Raw genomic sequence first — 20,033 nt, forward strand, 5'->3', positions numbered from 1 at the left:
TATGAACTGAATGATGCAAACACGTCAATTACTAATCTTTATTTACTGGCATTAGTAAATTCCTGTTTACAAATCATTTTTCCTCCCCATTCACCGCTCATTCATATTAATTGTTTAACTTGAGGTGAAGTCAGTGGTTTGAAGTAGTCACTAAGATGAAACATATTCATCAGAAGCTTATGTGACAGTGATGCAAAGACCCAACAACCATAAAATACAAACCTACAGTTAATGCAACGTCTAGGAGGACCAATGCCATAAGTGCACATAAAGAGTCCCTTTCAAAATCTTTGCTTGGGAAAGCAACAGTGCAGTGTAAATAAAAGGATCAGCGTTAATATCAGTTCTTCCTAATATCGTCCGTGCTTCTCCTCTATGCAACTAAACAATGATAATGTCCATGTAAAATCTCATTAGTGACAATGACTGGAAGGCAAATATGGATCCACTCACTTAATTTCCTTGTTTGGAATTAAGAGTGAGATGTGGTCACAGGTGGATGACAAATTTCTGGAAAACAAAATAATATTCCAGATATAACGAAATGTAGGGTTTGAGATGAGGCACTGCAGGATATTCACTCCCAGGTCCCGTTTTTGTTCTTTTGTTGGACACCCCTGACCCACAGGTGTCGCGTCTGCGAGTTACTGAGTCGAGTTAGTATGCCGCCTTGCTGTACATGCTTGAAATCTGTTCCTGAAAGTGTCTGCGGATGTCTGCGCGCCTGCTTTTCAGGGTGGGCGTGAGAAGGCCGTTGGCGACACTAAACATCTCTGGATGCAGGTAAAGGTCCTTCACCTGAGACAGAAAGGTGAAGCATCGAAATCAGTTAAGTTCAGCCACTTTGTAACTTGTGCGTTTGAACCTCGATGAGTTTGCTCACTTGTTCAAACGAATTCAGCCGTGCTTCCCTCCCCACGGCGTTCATGTCCTCTAAAACTGCCTTCTTAACATCCTGTTGAAGACAGAACCAGTTTCCATTTAATCCTGCTGTGAGGACTTTAATCAGATGAAAGTTATATTCCAGAATTAGGCCTACAGGATTTTGGCACAGCTCCTCGTAGGACCCCACAAATCCCCGATCCTTGGCCCAGTCAACAAACACCTCTGGGTCAGGGACAACTATCCCTATTAAATAAGACTGATAAGAAATGCAAGACAAAATGAAACATCGAACCGTGCCTCTGAGAACACTTCGCTTTGGATAAGAAAGCTAAAATGTGCCGTACCTGTAAACTGTCTCCATGCACAAACACCTGGAGTACAGGGACACAACGCATGTAGACGTTTTCTATCTTCTCCGGAGCGATGTATTCTCCTTGTGCCAGCTTGAAGATGTGCTTTTTTCTATCAATGATGCGCAGGGTCCCATTCTGACAAAAACAAGTGTGGTAACACAAACTCACTTGACTCATACAGGCTAGTTAGTGTGTCTAATCTTACTGGAAGCCACTGGCCCACGTCCCCGCTGTGCAGCCAGCCGTCTCTGTCCAGGGCTTCAGCCGTCTTCTCTGGATCCCTCAGGTAGCCTCTGAACACGCTGGGGCCGCGAATACAAATCTTAACGGGACAAAGCATTGAGAAGTCACCACACAGCATCCGCTGATAGGTAAAAGTGTGTTCATATCTTTGCGTGGCTGACCTCTCCCGCTCCGTTCTTGGCATAGTAATTCATCTCTGGGATGTCCACCACCTTCACCATGGCGCAGGGCAAAGGAGCACCAACATGACCTGACACAAACATACCCCTGCTGTTAACAGGAGAAACCACAACAGCATCCATCCTGAACACCTGACAGTAGAAGAGCGTTTCCTACCTGTGCTACAGTCCCCTGGCATAGAGAATGTGCAGCCCGCTGTGCACTCAGTCTGTCCGTAACCCTCAAATATCAGACACCCCAGAGTGGCTCTGAGGAAGGACAGCACTGCTGGGGAGATCGGTGCCGAAGCGGTCAATGCAAACCTCAGATTACCCCCTAAACTCTCCTGAAAAAAATAAATAAATAAAAAATAAGAGTTCCTACGGTGAAGCATTTATGCAAAGCAGTTCAAACACAATCATATTGTGGATGCGAGCTCATTCCCATTTTAAATCATATTCAACCTTGGTCATATTTTCCCATCTGTATTGATCACACCAAGCCAAAATCTTTCAGTCCTTGTTTGCCTGCACGCGTGCTTCTCCAATACACTCCCACAGGGCCAATATGCTCCGGGTGATTTTGGCACCGATTGCTGGAATAGTTGTGCCTCTCTTGTAAAGTTTGGATACAAATTTGTTGATTATTTGCAGGGCTTCTTGTCTACATGTACCACCGTGTTAAGTGCTACAAAACACAGACGAGGACAACTGCAAAGTCAGGGATTTTCAGAAAATATGGCACTTAATAGTGAAGTTTAGAGAATAAAAGATGTTCTGTGGGCTGATTTCAGAGGAGGCCACTGCAGAGCCAAGCATATGGATGAGTAACCTACATATGAATGTAAACAGCAGCAACAGGCTGAGACAGTATATGATCCACACTGTCAGCCACTGACCTGGATCTTGTTGAACACCAGTTTGTCCCACAGGCTGTTGTTACGTACAACCCCGCTGCTGAGCTCCGCCTGCTTTCTTTTCACAGCGTAGTTGAGCAGAGCTCTTCGAAACGGTGAGGTCACCGAACCCAGGATCTATGTAAAAAATTGGCAAGAATGTACAAAAAACAGAAACACACCCAGGATTATGGCCGCCTTCTTAATACAAGGTAAAAAATATTGGATTGGCTATTTTTAGATAAGTCAGCAGAAGTCCTGTTTGGAGCGTTTTCCCCTTGTTACATATGCAAAGTGCTCAGTCTTAGTATTTCTGTCGTAGGGCCTTTGCCTTAAACTAAAAAGGGCTTTGACGTGACATCTATTGTGCTATATAAATAAAACAGAACTGAGGTGAATTCTCTGCGCAAATTTGAGGTATGTGCTGACATCACTGAGCACGCAAGTGTTGTGGGTTTAACGGGACTTCTAACCACACCAAGGCGTGATCTAAAAAAAGAACAAGTCACACTGGAGGACGTGCACGAGAACGTTACCTTAAAAGGAAGATCAATCTAGATTTAAATCAGTCTATTTTATGGGGTTTTTTGCTTTTCAGTTTTATTGCAATACAACAGTGGAGAGAGGACAGTGGGAAGGCAGGCAGAAAATAGCCTCATGACGGATTAAACCCAGGCCCATGCAATGGCCTTACGGCACCCGGGCTGCCTGCTGATGCCAGTGAGCTATACTGGTGCATGATTTTTACTAACGGGTGGATCTGCTGCACTTTGCACCTTGTAAAAGAAAATGAGGAGCGGGTAATGCGTTTGCTGACCTTGTCATAGATGCGATTGAGTAAACGAGGCACGACGGGAAAGAAGGTAGGCTTCAGAGTTTTAATGTCATCCATAAGAAGAGAAATGTCCCCCTGGTAAAATCCTACTCGGGCCCCGTAGCAGAACATAGAGACCTGCAATAGAAACGGATTTAATTTAGGGTTCATACACAAAAAAAAAGTAGGAAAGAAAGACAGAAAAGCATGTGAGAAGAGGATCAACTACCTGAATCATTCTCTCAAACATGTGGGCAAGCGGCAGGTAAGAGATCGACACGTCGTCTTGCTGGATCTCAAACGAGCCCTGAGAGAAAAACGAGAAATGAAATGAGCAAAAAAAGCACAGGGGACAGATTAGGTTGAGGCAGCGGCATACGGCGAAGCCTCGCAGGCAATCAAACATGTTGTATGGCAGAATCTTTATACAGGGGCAATTAGTTAAAGTACCTCGCAGCGACAGGAGCAATCAAACACCCAATTAATCATACCATTAGACACAGCGGGGAGGGGGACAGTTTGGAGACATGCAGACACAAGCAAATGGGAAGCGACGGTAGCTGTGAGGCTGTTCTCAATTAGACAACGAGGTGGAAGTGTAGACAGACCTCCAGGATCTTAATGACAGAGGAAGTGTTGGAGGCGATGTTGCCGTGGGTGATCATGGCTCCCTTGGGCTTCCCTGGGTAAATAAACAAAACATTATTGCAGTGCCCCTGCGCAGCAAAGGAAACTGCAGCGGTGCCATAAAGAGTGGTTGTTAGTGGGCACTGAAGGGCATTTCTCTAATGACGTGAGTGAAGGATAATTACGGAGAGGCTTATGAGATCAGACGGTACCTGTGGTTCCACTGGTGAAGCAAACCACGGCCAGATCCTGAGGCTGGGGCGGCTACAGAGGGCAGCAATAAAATATGAGAACATGACAACGGACTTCCTCCGCTCTTAATTTAAGCCCCTGCTTATGAGTGAGTGTTAATGATATCCTATTGGACAGGAGCGACGACAGAGCTGTCATGCCAGTGTTTAGGAAGGGGGAGATCAGCCTTTTACGTGAGCAGCTCTGAGAGATGACAAACTCACCACAGGATCTTTGAGGTTCCTCCTACCGATGTCCTAAGATGTGGACAAAGAGGAGTTGCTCGTATCAATTTGCACATCAGCAACGATGAGTCGATTAAAAGGGGCTACATTTAAATGGCTACGCCCCCCACCCCAACTCACCATGAGCTGCTCCAGCTTTAAAACCTCCACCTCACAGCTCTTCGCCCTCTCCACAAAGGCCTGGCTGAAGTCGTTAAAGAGAACGAGGCAGGACAGCTTCGGAGTCGTGCCGTTCTCCTTGTTCTCTAGCAGAGATGCCGCCTTCTCCTCCCGGTCACAGATCACCACAGAGATCTCCGCTAAAAAAGCACCGAGCACACACTTACACAGAAAGTTTGTGAAGAAATGTTCTCATCAAAGTGTGAAATCTGTGGGGTTTTTCCACTCGGCTCTTCTGCCCGTCTCAAAAGGACTACCGAACACAGTCTCACTTTGAACTAATGAAGCCAGGATGATCGCATTTTTCACATTCAAATATTTCTCCTGTCAGAACAAATCAAACCTCTTTGAACTCGCACGCATATACTGCTGCTCAGGAACAGCTAAAACTGAGCAGGCGGGTTTACTTTTACTTCAAGTGATCAGGTGTAGCCTAGCTTTGTTTAATCTTTATACACACTCAGCCACTTTATAAGGTACACCTGCTCATTTACACAAGCATCTATGGCAGCAGCTCAGTGTTTGTAGCCACGTAGACATTAAGGACTTTGCAGCATGGATGCTGGTGCCAGATGGGCTGGTCTGAGTGTTGATCTGCTGGAGTTTTCCCACACAAACATCTCTAAGGTTTACAGAAAATGGTCTGGAAAAGTGGAAAATATCCAGCGAGCAGCGGTTCTCTGGGTGAAAATGTTGATGTGAGAGGCAAGACTGCTTTGAGCCGACAGGAAACCAGGAGCAACTCCGATAACCACCTATTTCAACCGACGTATGTAGAAGAGATGCTCTGAACACGCTGTGCTGCACGTTCACACAGCCCACTTTAAAACAGGCCACACTGCATTTTACTCCTGTCAGCCAATAGCAGGAAAACTAGGGCTGCAGTTTCCATGAGCTCACCAAACTTTGATAAATAAGATCAGAAAAAAAACACTGCCTAATCTGAAGAGTCTCAGTTTCTGCTGCTACATTTAGGTTGTAGGTTCAGAATTTTACGATCCACCCACAGACTAACTTAGTATTGTAGTGACCACAGTGTACCAGTCTTCTGCTGGAAGAAATATTTTCTATGCATTTAGATAGAAATGCTTAATTTAGTTATTAGTTGGTTATTAGTTATTTACATAGGGGGGGGGGGGGGGGGGGAAGCGAAACAACAGGATCTACTGTGTCAGCATTTTGTAAATGTTCGGGAAGTTCTTCTTTGAGAGTTCAAATCTAGTTAAAAGCCTATAAGAGGTAGAATTATGCAGTTTTTCAGTAATAACAGTGACAATGATTAATGCAGGACTTTTATTAGTAAAGGGTATTTTTATGCCTGTAGTACTTCTGATATTTATAGCATATTCTGTACACGATGATCTTCTTCCTTCTCCAATATTTTCTTTATTCAAAGGGCAAAATATCCATATGCAGTTTGTATGTCTGATGTGATGAAGGCTTCACCTTTGACACCATGTGAAACGTTTTCATTTTCGTATTTTAATGTGAAGCTTTTCTCACCAAGGTTGAGGATATGCACCATCGCCTCCAGTCCCAGTGTGTCATAGAGAGGCACCACTGCCATGGAGTAGGTGTAGCAGGCCAGCTCTGAGATGATCCACTTTAACCAGCAGAGGGAGACAAAGCAGCACTGTTACACTGAAGTCATTACCTGGGAATGACTTGGGGACTGGTGCGTTTCATATTTATAAACCCATATACAACATAAACAACACTCAAGGTGTAGATCGGTCAAATGAGAGGGTTAGGGGCTCTAATAGAGCAGAAAATTGTCTTTTACAACGGCAATAATTGCCCAGTCCGACAAGTGTATTAAAATAAAATGAGACACTCTTCAATATTAGCTGCCCTGGAGACGCACATTCACCACTAGCACTGTGCTGGCAATATAAATAAAGCCAAACACAATTTCACAATAGATGGATTAAAAAAGAAAAAAAAGAAGAAAAAGGAAATCATAAATTCAATTTTCAAAATGTGTTTAAAAGGGCATGCTGAGCTCCGAGGGTAGAATCATCATCATCCACAAAACCTCCGCTGAGATGAGAGTTATTTAATAAATTTTTAAGATCAAAGGCAGCCAAACTAGAGTGGGATGAGCTGTCACACCACAGAGCAGTGGGAGGTCCATACCTCTGGCCTGTTTTGTGCATAGATCCCAACAAACTGCTCCGGATTCGGCTGGCAACCTTTAGCCAACAGGCCAGAGCCGAGCACCTGCGCCTGCTCAGCCACCTGAAGGATTAGAGGCTCTCAGTGAACAAACAGTAAAGATCAAACACATTACATGGAAGTGCTGAGATAACTGGGAGGAATCACAGAAGTAACGATATGCCAGACCTCAGCGTAGGAGATCCACTCGTAGGGCTGACCCGGCTTCCTGAAGCCAAGACACGGGCCACTTCCTGAAGGACACAACACCGCTCTGTCAGCTCAGAAAGTCTGCTGATAGTTCTGCTATCAATCCACTTTCCAGTTTTCCTCTACTCTGTCCGGTTCCATACCGACTTCTCCATCAAGAGGAGAGTGTTTAATGAAGTGTGTGTGAATGTGCGCATCACCTGAGATCATCAGGCCCCTCTGGAACATGTCATAGGCTGTCCTGGTGTCGTCATAGTAAAACTCCAGCAGAGTGTCATCTTTAAGGATCGCCGATCGCCTGCAGCTGGGATCTCCCTGCAATAAACACCACCCTGTCACCGACAGCCCTGCAGCAATGCAGAGCACGCTAACACACGCCTAAGCCAGCAACAGCCGTCCCTCACTCACGTTAACGGCCACAGACTGGGCTTTAAGATCGCAGGGAGGGCGCATGGGTCGAGGACGGGTCACCAGCCAGTACGCTGTGATGGAGGCCAAGGCTCCTAAACCGAGCACAGAGGAGGGCAACAGGGAGAAGGAGGAGGAGAGAGGCAGAGACGGCAGAAGACTCCACAAGTCCTCCGATTCGGAGCCTTTAAGTCCTGTGCTGGAGCGAAGCGACCGCAGCCACTCCTGGAAATGCATAGCTGAGGAGACAGGATGTAGAAAAGGGAAAATAAGCAGTCAAAAGGAAGAAAATTACATGGTGCATAGGGACAGATGTTAACTCTGCTGCTACTTTAAAACAACAACAAGCATATAGAGTAGCAGACTAACACTGAAGGGTTTTTTTATTGTTTTCTGTGTGCATTCTGCTTCTTTTTTTCTCTTTTTAAACTTGATGTGTATCTGATAAATTTGATGCAGAGCTTTGTTGTCTTTGCACGACTTTTATTTATATATTTATTTATTTATTAATCTGTGTTGCGGTGAAGTTTAGCACTAAAAGAAATGTCTACCTTGTTTGGGAGCTGGGGATTTTTTTTTTTACTAATGATTAATCTGTTTACATAAAGCTGCAAAAACAATTAAAAAAAAAAAAAAAAAAAAAAGAATTTAAAAATCCCAAGGCCAAAGTTAGCACCTCATTTTCTTCCTCACAGACCAGATTTTTTCCCAATTTGTTTGATTTATGGCTCCAAAGATTACCTGGCTTCCAGTGTCTGCTCAGAGTGTGCTCTTTTTTACAGTGCAGTATGAGACTGAATTCACCTCTAAAAAAAGAAAACGAAAAAAAGATAATAGTCATGATCGCCGCCATGTTCACTGACCTTTTGGCCTCTTCCAGAACGAGAGCTGCTCTCTCCCTCACCCTCTGCTCCAGGTCTTCCACACCTGAACAACACGCTGATCATCCACGATTTCGTTTTACATGTGAAATGACAATAAAAGGCTATTCTATTCTGCTCATTTGTGAAACTACACATGTCGCTCCAGCAGCAAGACCTCCATGCTGTTTGGCTGGTGAGCCCTGAGATGTGTGGTTGCTGGATTAAGCACAAAAAAAAAACACCAAAAAACACAGCACTACAGTGATCTTGGGAGCTGAAAGAGGCAAACTCGTGGGGCCTTTGTGTCTTTGCATATTAGTGGAAGCTTTTTAAGGGCTTTCTGCAATTTATGCACATTTTCTCCTGTTTTGTGGCCAGCCAGGGAGCTTAGGTGTTGTACTTTCATTCCAACTTAGAGCTTAGTGGGGTATTTCTTGCTTTCTATCAAGAGTGGGGGGGGGTTTGTTTTATTGTTTTTGTCCTTGAACACCCTGAGGTCAGTTTGCTTCCTTCCTTATTATTCCCTTTTATTTACTTTAATGCTTTAATTCTAAATACATTCTTATGATTGTAAAACCAACGTGGTTGGAGGCTCAGTTCATGGTCGGGTGGCACTTTGTGCTAAACTCCATGTGTCCCCGTAGACTTTTCAGGGCTTTCAAAATCACTTTAACCAAGAAAGAGGCAAACATTTTCCCTTCACTCCATTTGGCAAACAGCGTGCTGGATTTAATAAGAGATTTGGGTCACATCATCAAGAATGATCAGTGTGATGATGGCGATGTGCAGCAGCACTGCAGATGAATTCAAAAATGGCCCTCTTTAAAAGCCTGCTGCACTCTGAATTTATACAGCTCATTTGTGGTGCAATTACAGCCCAGCAAAAGTGGAAAAATCTTCAGGTGGTGCACTGACAAGACGTGCCAGTTGCATGTGAGACTAGTCATGCTTCTGAAGCTCTTGGTGTGATGGAGAACTGTAAGCACATCTTTATCTATGCTGACTAATTTTTGCGAATGTAGATGCAATAACAGGACTTTTCTGTATTGACCTGGACTTTGAACTTTATCCGTTTATCTGTTCAAACTAGAGGTAGAAAAATACCCCATCAATATTGCATAGTATTGCAATATTTTGCGAGGCAATATTGTATCGATATTTTATAAAATACTCAGACTACTACAAGTCTGTGGGCCAATCTGATGCACACTGGACGCACTTAGCTCGAGAACACCATCTCGTAATTCAGAGCAAACTAATAGCTGAGTGACAAGTAAAAAATAGGACAGCAGCCTCCAACATCTACAAAAACCTCAGTGGCTACCTGGGGACTGTACTGAAATTCATCACATTTGTGATTGATTGCAACTCGTGGTGGATAAATAGTTGTCTAGAGCTTGAAGTTGTTGTACGCTCACGACCAGTTTTGGGGCCAGATTCACTAAACGGGAAATAGCACATGAGTCCAATCCCTAAATAGTGCTCATATGTGTGGTTAGTTTTATGGGGGATTTATAAAAGTTACAATGTTTTCTAAACACAGTTCCTTTTTATATCTTAAACTGCATTATTTGGCGTGAGCCCTAGCACCATCTCCAAATTGAAGGCCAAGTTCCATATAAGGGATGTCAGATTCAGGCTAGGAAGTGGGCGTCCTAAGAGAAGATGACACAACAAGAGCGTTTCCTCACCCTGTCAGCACTTAGGAACTGAGGGCAGTCTTCTACAGATTTGCAGTCGAGGTTTGCAGGACAATATGGCCGACGGCTCACTACCCACACAATCTGGAACAAACTGCACACAGACAATCTCTGGTCTCATAGGGCTGCCAGAAGGCCTGCCATGACAGCCCCTCACCATCAGGCCAGTTTGCGCTGGTGACGGCAACATGTGGAGGAACGTTCTGTTCAGTGATGAGTCCAGATTCTGCCTATGCCATACGGATCATAGGTCCAAAGTGCGGATATGACACAGAGAACACTATTCCGATTGCTGCACCGATACCGTAACAGCTTTTGGTGGAGGCAGTGTGATGGTGTGGGGTGGCATCTGCCTCACTTGGGAAAAAAAACTAAGCAAGGCTTATCATCATTGGAGGCAATCTCAATGCAGAGAAATGAGGATGAGATTCTGCAACTAGTGGCATTCCCATATCTCCACACTCTTTGTCCAACCTGACAAGATGATAACGACATCTTCTAAGATGGTTTATCAGAGACTACCTCCAGAATTTGGAAGGGCTGCCTGCAGTCCTGATCTCAACCCCACTGAACACATTTGGGATCAGCGTGGGTCCGCTGTTCGTGCCAGACTGACCAACACAATCACACTGGCTAACTTGTGACAAACACTGGTTTAAGAATAGGATGCTGTCCCACAGGAGTATGTGACCAAGCTGGTGACCAGCATGAGGTGGTGGTGCCAGGTTATTCTGAGTGTGTATGAGTCTTCTACATGCTCTTCAGACTTTCATCATCCATCAATACCATCAAATAAGAAGGCATCAAACAAGCCTGAATAGGACAATAAGCCGTTTGGCAAAGAAGATTTAGCAAATTTTCATGGGCGCAAACCACATAGTCAACTCTGCTGCTCAACCCCCAAACACATTTTCCTTACAAACGTGGCACCATTTCAGGGAAATAAACAGGCTTTCCAAGGGTATAGGATTTATTGTAAAGGAGCATGGTTACAACAAAGAAATTACGAAAACACAAATTTCCTTAATTTTTGTGCTAGGTTTATGTTATTGCAATGCATATAGCAAAATCTTTAAAATTTCAACAATATCTTATCGTCCATTTTGAGACAGTATCATATCATGGGGTGTTTAGGGATTCCCACCTCTAGTAAAAACAAAAGCCAGATCTAGCTCTGCGTCCCTATGCTTTATATGGGAAGAATGCAATACAAGGAATGAATACATTCATTTACCTACAAGTTATTTAACTGCAGATGCATCCTTCTCATTTGCAACAGTACCAATGTAAACAGTGCCGACTTTGCCCTCCGTGGCTAAAACAACTTCACAGCACATGTGCAGTCAGACCGAGAGACACAGCTCCTCTCACTAACCGCTGAAGCAGTTCAGGTTTGCAACACTGAACAACATTTTAGGAGGAATTTCAGAGGTCGGTAAAGCTACTGTTTCAACAATGTTAACATTAGCTGTTTCGCTATCAGAAATGACTAGAAATTACCATTAGCCACCTGTTATCATTAACGTAGCAGCTAGCAGTCTGCAGTTAGATAAATATGAATCATTGTTGCAGGCTGAACAAATTGCAGATTGAATACTGAGCAGAACAGATTACGGACAAATGGACAACCAGGTGGGTTTCTGGCTGTGCAGAGCAGCGGGGGAAGGGTAGCTGAACCAAACAGAGTCCAGTGTGGAGAACTAATCCGAGCAAATACAGAGCGAAATCCAGAGCAGAGCAGCCGAATCAGACAGAAGACATGGTAAAGGGATGCAGTGGGAACGCTGTACAAGAGAGGCTGCCAGTGTTGGTCAAGTTACTTGAAAAAAGTAATCAGTAACTAATTACTTCCCCCCCCAACAGTAATCCCGTTACTTTACTGATTACTTATTTTCAAAAGTAATTAATTACTTACTTTTTAAAAACAATTTACAACCTGAATAGGTGATAAAGCGATAGATCTTTCAGCCCAATTCTACTTTTTCTGCATAATCCATCATACAAAATGTAATCAAATGGAAAAGTCTTTTTTTTAAACTTGTTTTATCAGTTTTAATCTTTTAACTTTATGCATCAAGTAAAAATTAATTTATATGAACCATTCTCTGACTTCAAGAAATTAGCTTAACATTTAAACCTATTTTCTGCACATTCCAGCACATAAAATAAAATATTTTTTGTGTTTACATTCAGTCTTTCAAATAGATGCAAGTTAAAATACAGCAGAAAATAAATAAAGTCAAAGACTAGCGGTCCTGTTGCTCTATTTTCACCTGTAAAGCAGGAGTACGGTAGGTGGAGGTTTGCCCTGGTGCAGGTGTGCCGCAGCGGTCAGTGGAAGAATCCGTGAGTTTCTCTGTGAATTTCCCATTACCTCTTTGCGCACTCGGTGCTTGTTTGGGGGGGGGGGGGGTTCCCACTGTAAAAAGAAGGTTTCTTCCCACGCACAACGGACACTAATGTTTTTGTCACTTTTTATGGAATCAAACTCAAAGTAAGGTCAGTACTTCCACGCTTTAAATGCTGCACGGTCATTCTCTCTCCCCACTCGATATATAATCCATTGTTGATCTGCACACACACACACACACACACACACACACACACCTTTTGTCACGAATGTCGCACTCGCTTACGTCACTGTCATGAGACATTCTCACAAAAAAATAAAAAAAATAAAAAAATAAAATCACGATTTTAGTAACGCAGCGTTCCTACAGGAAAGTAACAGTAATCTAATTACCGTTTTTGCGATAGTAATCCCTTACTTTACTCATTACTTTAAAAGAGTAATCAGATTACAGTAACACGTTACTGCCCATCTCTGGAGGCTGCAGGCAAATGTGGACAAGATGATAAATTTTAACTTTAAACTACCTTTACAATAATTTAGTAAAATGTGTTTCATATTTTGTGGTAGCTGTGACGTCATTTTAAAACGCAGGCAGTGATCGGTTCAGTCCGCTTCACAATATCTTTGTTTTAGCATAACTAATATTACACTTTATCCAAAGATCATTTATACTCCTCATATTAGTTTTCCGTAATGCTCTTCTTCTACAATAATTCAGTTACTTAGGTGTGTGTGTGTAGGTGTGTGTGTATGTATTTATTACCTTCACAATTTGTAATGAAATTATCTAAGTAATTTTAAAAATGGATAAAATCTCTACACTTAACCTTTATACTTAATATTGAATATTTATTTAGGGAAAAATTAATTGAATAAATCGAGTTTTTTTCCTGGGTGTGAGTATCAAGTCTAGTATCCTGACAACTCTAGTGGATGTTTACATATCTGTCCCCCTACACCCTGTTTATCCACATACTAAAGAAAAAAGAAAATACGAAAGAAAGAAAAAAATATATCATTCCACTTCTGAAACACAATAATCCAGCCTGAAGAGCCCGGTTTAAAAGGCCCAGCCACAGCGGACCACAGGTTTGGCACAGCTGAGAGAGAGAAGAGAAGAAAAGACTCTGGGTCTATACAGGAGAGAGAGTGGTGGGGGGGGGGGGGGGGGGGGGGGGGGTAGAGAGACACCAGGAAGTAATAACGATTGGCTTAAAAGAAACAGGCACCGAGGTTACTCTCAGTCATGTTCTGCCACCCTTTCATTCGCCAGAGAGAAAGAGAGACTCAGGGTGTGTACAGTAGCAACGGGGGCTGGTGGCGAGATGGGGTGAGGAGGGAGGACCGGCTGGGTCCACCCCTAATGGTTCTCTGCCAAAGACTTCATTGTTCATATCAGAACTGAATGAATCAGGGAGACACGGGGAGGGGAAAATGACACACACACACACACACACACACACACACACACACACACACACACACACACACCAAAGTGCAAGACCAGACTTCTCCCTGAAACTGCTAATTTCATCCCCTCAAGCAAACCACTTCATCTTCTACCGCACAAGGAATTCACCTCTCTGAATAAACCTCCCCTTTCCCACATTTGCTCCCCCCCTCCCTGAACGCTCCTCAACCTCTCACCCATTTTCTCCCCCAGTGCCCAATTGGAGAGGGTAGCTTCCCCTTCCCTCCTGTTTAACCGGAGCTGATGCTGCGCCGCTTCCCTAGCCTGCACGGGCAAAGCAATGCCACACTCGTCCTCAGGAGGATTTCTAATCTGCTTTAAGCATCAATTTATGTGAACTAAAGCTGTTCACTTCCCTCTTTACACCTGCTGAAGTCACAGAGCAGCTGGTGAGCCCCTCGAGTCCTTTCACTAGGTAAATAAATTGAAAACAAAGGGCTTTATGAAACGTGACATCAAAAAAAAGAAAAAAATGACAGTGTGGTGTGAAAAGAGCTTCCTGTGGCCCCTTTCTGTCTTTCTCTCTCCCTGGCCCTCCCTTCTCTCTCACTCCCATTCATTATGGCTATTGTCAAGTCCCAGACAAGAACCATTGTGCTTCCAGCTCTTACTCCCAAGAAGACAGGAGACAAAAGGAATGGCAAACACATGTGAAAATATACTGAAGGAAAACAAACGCACCTTCATTCTGTGCCAGTTCCTGCAGGGAGAGTGCGCTTTTGGCTACATTGTCATTCGGAGAGCTGCTATCGCAGCAGGGCACTCGTGACAGACGTGCACACAGTTCATACAGTAAGTGCTGTGATGTTTGAACAGTAACAGCGGATCGAAACTATATTTGGTGTAAGTAAAGGCATCCGTATGTGGAGTATATGCCAAAATGCAACACACACAAAAAAAAAAAAGGTTCAAGTGGAGACGACAGGCATGTCGCCATGTCCGTGCATGTTTACTCTCGCTCACAAGTGGAGACATAACCAAGAGCTATTCACTAACAGAAGTATGACAAACACATGAGTGGAACGCAGCATGTTGAAATTACAGACATAACCCCCCCAAAAAAACAACCAAAAACCGGTTTTGAGTCAAATCTGGCATGTAGTCAATAATTACAACCTCGTCAATGTTCCTTTATAACCGTCAAACATTTCAACTGCCATCAAACTAATGGGGTGTCATGGGAAAATGTTCCCGGGCAGGTGGTAAAAAAAAAAAAAAATTTAAAACGGCATGGTGGGGTTATGAATTATTGTAAGCTTGAAAGATCTAGGAGCCACAGCAGACACTGCTAAAGATTCATGTCACTGCTGAGATCAGAGGATAAGAAGAGAAGAAGAATAGACCCTGTACTGACTTGTAACATTTTCAGAGGCTGAACACTGCAATAGGACCCAAGTCTGCATGAGCCGTGGGACAGCGCAGCGTGCCCTGCACAGTCTGAAAACATTTCATTGTTGCTGCTATCACCTAATATAGCTCAGCCCTCCAACATCCTACAGCACCTGACTGCGGAGCTGGGCCAGACAAACATCTGGACTATGCAGCCACGACTGCAGGTCTAGAATGAGCACCAGCACTCTCCGGGGCAGTGTGTTTTATGCTGCACTGCAGCTGTAACATTAGGTTTCCAGATGACACCCTACTGGAGTCTCTAAATCAGCAGCAACAAAGAAACAACTTGCAGAGAGGCGATCGGGCTTGAAGCAACGTGATGTAAGACCAAAAGCTTTTCCCTGAACACAGTGAAACTGGAAGAGCTTCCCACTGACTTCAGCAAGATGCTCTCAAACACAACTGAGCCTCAATTAAACTTCTGTGATGAAAATTGTGTCGTTTTTCCTCCAGGAGTTTTTTTGTAGATGCATTTCCTGGTGTGCTTTCTTTGCAAGTCAAATTTGTGCATAAATTTTGACTCCAGTAACACATGTGGGTCCTGGGATGAAATAAAAGTAATAAAGAGGATCACAAGTTTAAAAAAAAATAAAATAAAAATTGAATAATCAAAGTCCATGTTTTACCAAGAAAACCAAATAACATGCATCTATTTTCTTCTGTTTATCCAATTCAATGTTGCGCAGGAGAGCCTGGACAGGTTGCTCACACCACTAACACACATTGACACCCAGATTCACACCTACAGCCAGTTTATAATCACCAGTTAACCTAACGCCATACATTGTGGGCTGTGGGAAAAAACTAAGTAATCATCCATCATTAAAGCTGACACAGGAAGAACACAGAAAGTCCGCAGAGAAAGGTGACAGACTAATTTCAGACCCAGGATCTTCTTGCTGTGCCGTCCCTCCACTGCACCATCCCCACAAAATCCCAGCAAAACTTTTATCTGTACAATTTATTTGTTAACAACAGTAAAAGTCTTACTCTTGGCAAAAGGGCGGAAATGTAAGCGTATGGAAGAGTGGTTTTTAGAGTTCAGGTGAACTACTGCAAAACCTGGCTTTATCACAAGCTTTTAATATGCTTTCAGTGTTGTAGGAAGCAGCCGTAAGCTGTCGGGATTCATGAATGTATTTTGGCAACATCACCGGCACAGTTAAGTAAAGCTCGCAAGTATAAACAAAGAGCTTGAAAGAGTGGAATTGAATTTGCTGCTGTTCAGATCGGTTGTGGTGGCTGTAAATGATTTTATAGAGCAGCCAAAGACTTATTTAACACACATGCACAGTTTCCTCTGCATTAGACAAGCAGGCAGAAATGCTTGAGATGCTTAAGCTGCCGTCTCCTTTCCTCGTTCGTGTTGTCACATGAAACATCGGATAACGATTTGGCTCTGTGCATCACACAGAATATAAAAAGAGCTCTGTATAGTAGCTTTAAGAACTTTTCTGTGGTGACGGGAGCAATGCTGGGGAATGCTCCCCCCTGACCCAGAAAACTACAGGAGGTGGCACAAAGCAAGAGGGGGAAGGTTTTTATAGCTGGGAGACAGGCCACAGCATTTTGTGCCAGCACCAGAAGACCGGTGTAGTCTGCACACGCTCCATGTGCCCAGGGAGGAGAGAGTTCTGGTTGGAGGGGACCCGAAGAGAGAGGACTGCAAGATGGACACGTGAGGCAAGCGTGGGGTGGGGGGGGGGGGGGGGGGTGGGGGGGGTGGGGGGGGAGAAAGAATGAAACGCACGGGTGTTTTCTGGCTGTGATTCCTAAACAAAGCGTGAAGAACACAGACACATGCACGCTCGATCCCAATGACGTTTCTCTTGTAGCAGGAAGCGAGAAAGACCACACATCCGGGATGCAGAAAACACCACTTTCCTCAAGGCGGTCAGGAGTCTCCCAGGGTCTCGAATTCACTTAAACCCAAGCGGAGATTCTCGAAAACAAAGCTACAGTTGTGCATTCTTTTGCAGACGTTTCTGGTTTCAGGTAACTAAGCAGCGCCAGGTTCAAACGTCAACATGCTGTCAAAGCTCACGTCTGACTGAGCCGGTGTATTTGTTCATTCTTAATGGTTGACTACAAACGTCAGGTGACACATTCAACACTGTAACTGTCAAATACACACAAAACAGATGGCAGGAGGCCATATGGACAACTCCAAACACGTTGCCTCCGAATATCTCAACACGCAAGTATTAGAAGTATGATTTAAAACAAAAGCAGATGTAACGTGTGGAAATGAACAGCGGCTGTGATTTTACACAACAAAAATGGCAGAAAACCTACAATTAGGGCTGAAACTCACTCCAACTGTAATTATCCTCAACTTGGACCACAGACAAAATTCACAGCAGCCCCCTTTTCTCTGTACCTCACTTACATTTTCCACATATAGCCTGTAAAGTTTGGGCAAGTTTAGCAGCAAAACAAACCCTCTACATATATACACGTTATCCCCAACACTGGCCTTTTAATACAGATCATGTAGATAAAATAAAGCAAAAAGGTTCATGTAAAGTGGCATGCAGAATGCAAGGACGAAGAAACTACTTAAAAAATAAAAGTGTCTGTACTAAATTGATTTATGCAAATGTAAGCAGCGTCTTTATTGAGTGCTCTTGTTCTAAAGAATATGGCACTTCCTGCTGACTCATTCAGGCTTCCTCATCTCTGACAGGTGACCTGTGCTTGATTACAGCAGTGTCTTCAACGACAATTGACTTTTCCTTCTGCGAGTTCCACTTCAATCTAGACTCTAAAGTTAGCAAGCGCGTCTTTTTTTTTTTCATGCGATTGCATTTGAGAGGTTTCTCTGACAGGCAGATGACCTTTCCTGCCTCTTACCCAGTGGGTGCTGCTGGGATAGGCTTCTGATAGTAAACAGATGTAAAATGTGATATAATGTTTGCTTTGTGGAAATCACAGCACTCTTAATATACCAGGACGTCGCTTTCAGGTTGTGCTGATCATTGAGTCCATTGATGAAAAATTATAAAAACTATTTTTATATTCCTTAGAGGAGCTTCACATTTTTCAGTGTGAGGGGGGGAAAAATAAAAATAAATAAAAAAATAAAAAAATAAATAAAAAAATAAAAAAAATCAGTTGTGGCAGTAAGACTGGATTTGGGGAATACAATGTTGAAAACATCTGGAATCATTAACTGATGGTACAGGAAAAAAAGAACATGCACGTCTTTAGAACATTATCCTACCACCACTGAAACGCACAGATAAACAGTGCCATGTTTCCCCCAATAAATGAGAAAGGGTTCCACGTGTGCGACTTTAAAATCTTATGTTAATGACTGAATGATGTGTTGATTTAGTTTCAGTTTTTGTTTTACCATCATGCTGGAAATATGTTAATTAATTTAAACACAAAACATAACATGCCAACATCTTCCACTTATCCAATTCTGGGCTGCAGATGGGACTGGAGTCTTTCCTGGCTGTCACAGGGCAGGGGGCAGGACACACCCTGGAGAGACTGTCAATCTACTGCAAGGCTAATTCAGAGACAGAAAACCGTTCACGCATACAGGTGACTTAGTAACCAAGTAAGCTGACATACACCTGTCTGGACTGTTTGGAGCAAGACTGAGGGTTGACTTGAAACCAAGACCTTGTTAGTGCTAACCGCCGCACCAACCCCAAAAACTGTCAAGTGAGTATCAATAATATATTTGGTGCTTTAAGTAAGCTATAAAGTGAAAATTAAAGAAGAAAAACAGCATAAAGCATCTTATTAAGGAGTTGGACCTCCATGCTCCTCGGCACTGATTCTCTAAGTATTTGAAAGTGTACTTGAGGGACACTTTCCTTCAACTGGTGTTTTGATAATAGTGGTGGTGAACACCAACACCTGGGTCCAACGGGTGTTGACTTCAGTTGCGATCTAGTGATTTGCAAAGGTCAGAGCATGTGACTGTAATCACATGCGTACTCAAAAGCATTCAGTGACCCCCTTATGAATGAAAAAGAAACCACGCCGATTGGGAGAAGCTTTTCATTACTGGGTGGAAGGAATCACTCAGAACAGCCCTGGTTTCATTTTCAGTCGACAAAAGGCCATGCCAATCGATTATTATTATTTTTCTGGTTTGTCACCATTTCATTTCACATAACCTGTGTATCTGAACTATGTTGGGAATGCATTAAGAGTAAACTGCTGGTGAATTTTTATGGGAGAAGATTATCTTGTTCTCACATCCACAATACATTCAAACAAACTCCCAATCAGCTCACAGCTTATATGCTATATTCAGTTATTAATATTTAACCCATGCAAAAAAAAACACAGGTGTTCAGTATTTAAATGCAACTTGATTTACGTACATAAATGTTTCATTTTTGCTTGTTTTTAACGGAGTACACAAAAGTTTAAGAAAAATGTTTTTACCAGATGCACATTTTTCCTGCTGCCTCGAATCACTTTCAAAGAAATCTTTCTTTGCTTGCGTAAAACTTTTCACAAGTTAACAGGTTGATTCCTGTTCACATTCCTCCAAAATCTGCAACTATCAGCTCGGCAGCATGGGAACTCGGCGTGCTGCAGCCAAACTTTGTTTCTTTCCTTTTTTCACAGTCTAAGCCTGCTCAGTTTAGCTTTGTGCTTCTTTATCGAGCTGAGACGTCTGAATACAAACTACCGAAGAAAGAGACTCTGACAGAGACTTACCAGAGTGAACGCAGGTTTCCAAACGGTCGTTGACTGAGAGCCTCACTTAATCCTGCCTCAGGTCCACAGAAATTTGCCCACCAGTCCAGCTAAACGCAATTAACCTGTGTTTCCGGTCCAAATCTTCAAAATAAAGGACTGCGCTCAAACACTGTATACAAACACACTGACTTTAAAGGAAA

The 20,033-nt window shown here is 43.2% G+C and overlaps 1 protein-coding gene across 2 annotated transcripts; it reads right to left on the reverse strand.

Moving 5' to 3' along the window:
- Positions 1-24: 24 nt before the first annotated feature.
- acsl2 (acyl-CoA synthetase long chain family member 2) lies at positions 25-19,964 on the reverse strand. Of its 2 annotated transcripts, XM_082554657.1 has the most exons (21): positions 19,852-19,964; positions 8,247-8,310; positions 7,384-7,622; positions 7,176-7,290; positions 6,955-7,019; positions 6,748-6,849; positions 6,115-6,214; positions 4,573-4,751; positions 4,432-4,464; positions 4,189-4,240; positions 3,958-4,031; positions 3,579-3,656; positions 3,353-3,487; positions 2,539-2,673; positions 1,818-1,986; positions 1,643-1,731; positions 1,444-1,560; positions 1,230-1,373; positions 1,040-1,141; positions 884-955; positions 25-798 (listed from the first exon to the last, which is right to left on the reverse strand). In XM_082554657.1, the coding sequence occupies exons 3-21, from the start codon at positions 7,618-7,620 to the stop codon at positions 658-660; spliced, it is 2,139 nt and encodes a 712-aa protein (XP_082410783.1). In that variant the 5' UTR covers positions 7,621-7,622; positions 8,247-8,310; positions 19,852-19,964; the 3' UTR covers positions 25-657. The 2 variants fall into 2 exon arrangements, with proteins under 2 accessions (XP_082410783.1, XP_082410782.1); XM_082554656.1 differs by lacking the exon at positions 8,247-8,310 and having other exon boundaries at positions 19,852-19,963.
- Between the last annotated feature and the right edge of the window lie 69 nt (positions 19,965-20,033).

The sequence above is a fragment of the Aulonocara stuartgranti genome (genome assembly GCF_965226115.1).
Source record: "Aulonocara stuartgranti genome assembly, chromosome: 12".
Classification (NCBI taxonomy): domain Eukaryota; kingdom Metazoa; phylum Chordata; class Actinopteri; order Cichliformes; family Cichlidae; genus Aulonocara; species Aulonocara stuartgranti.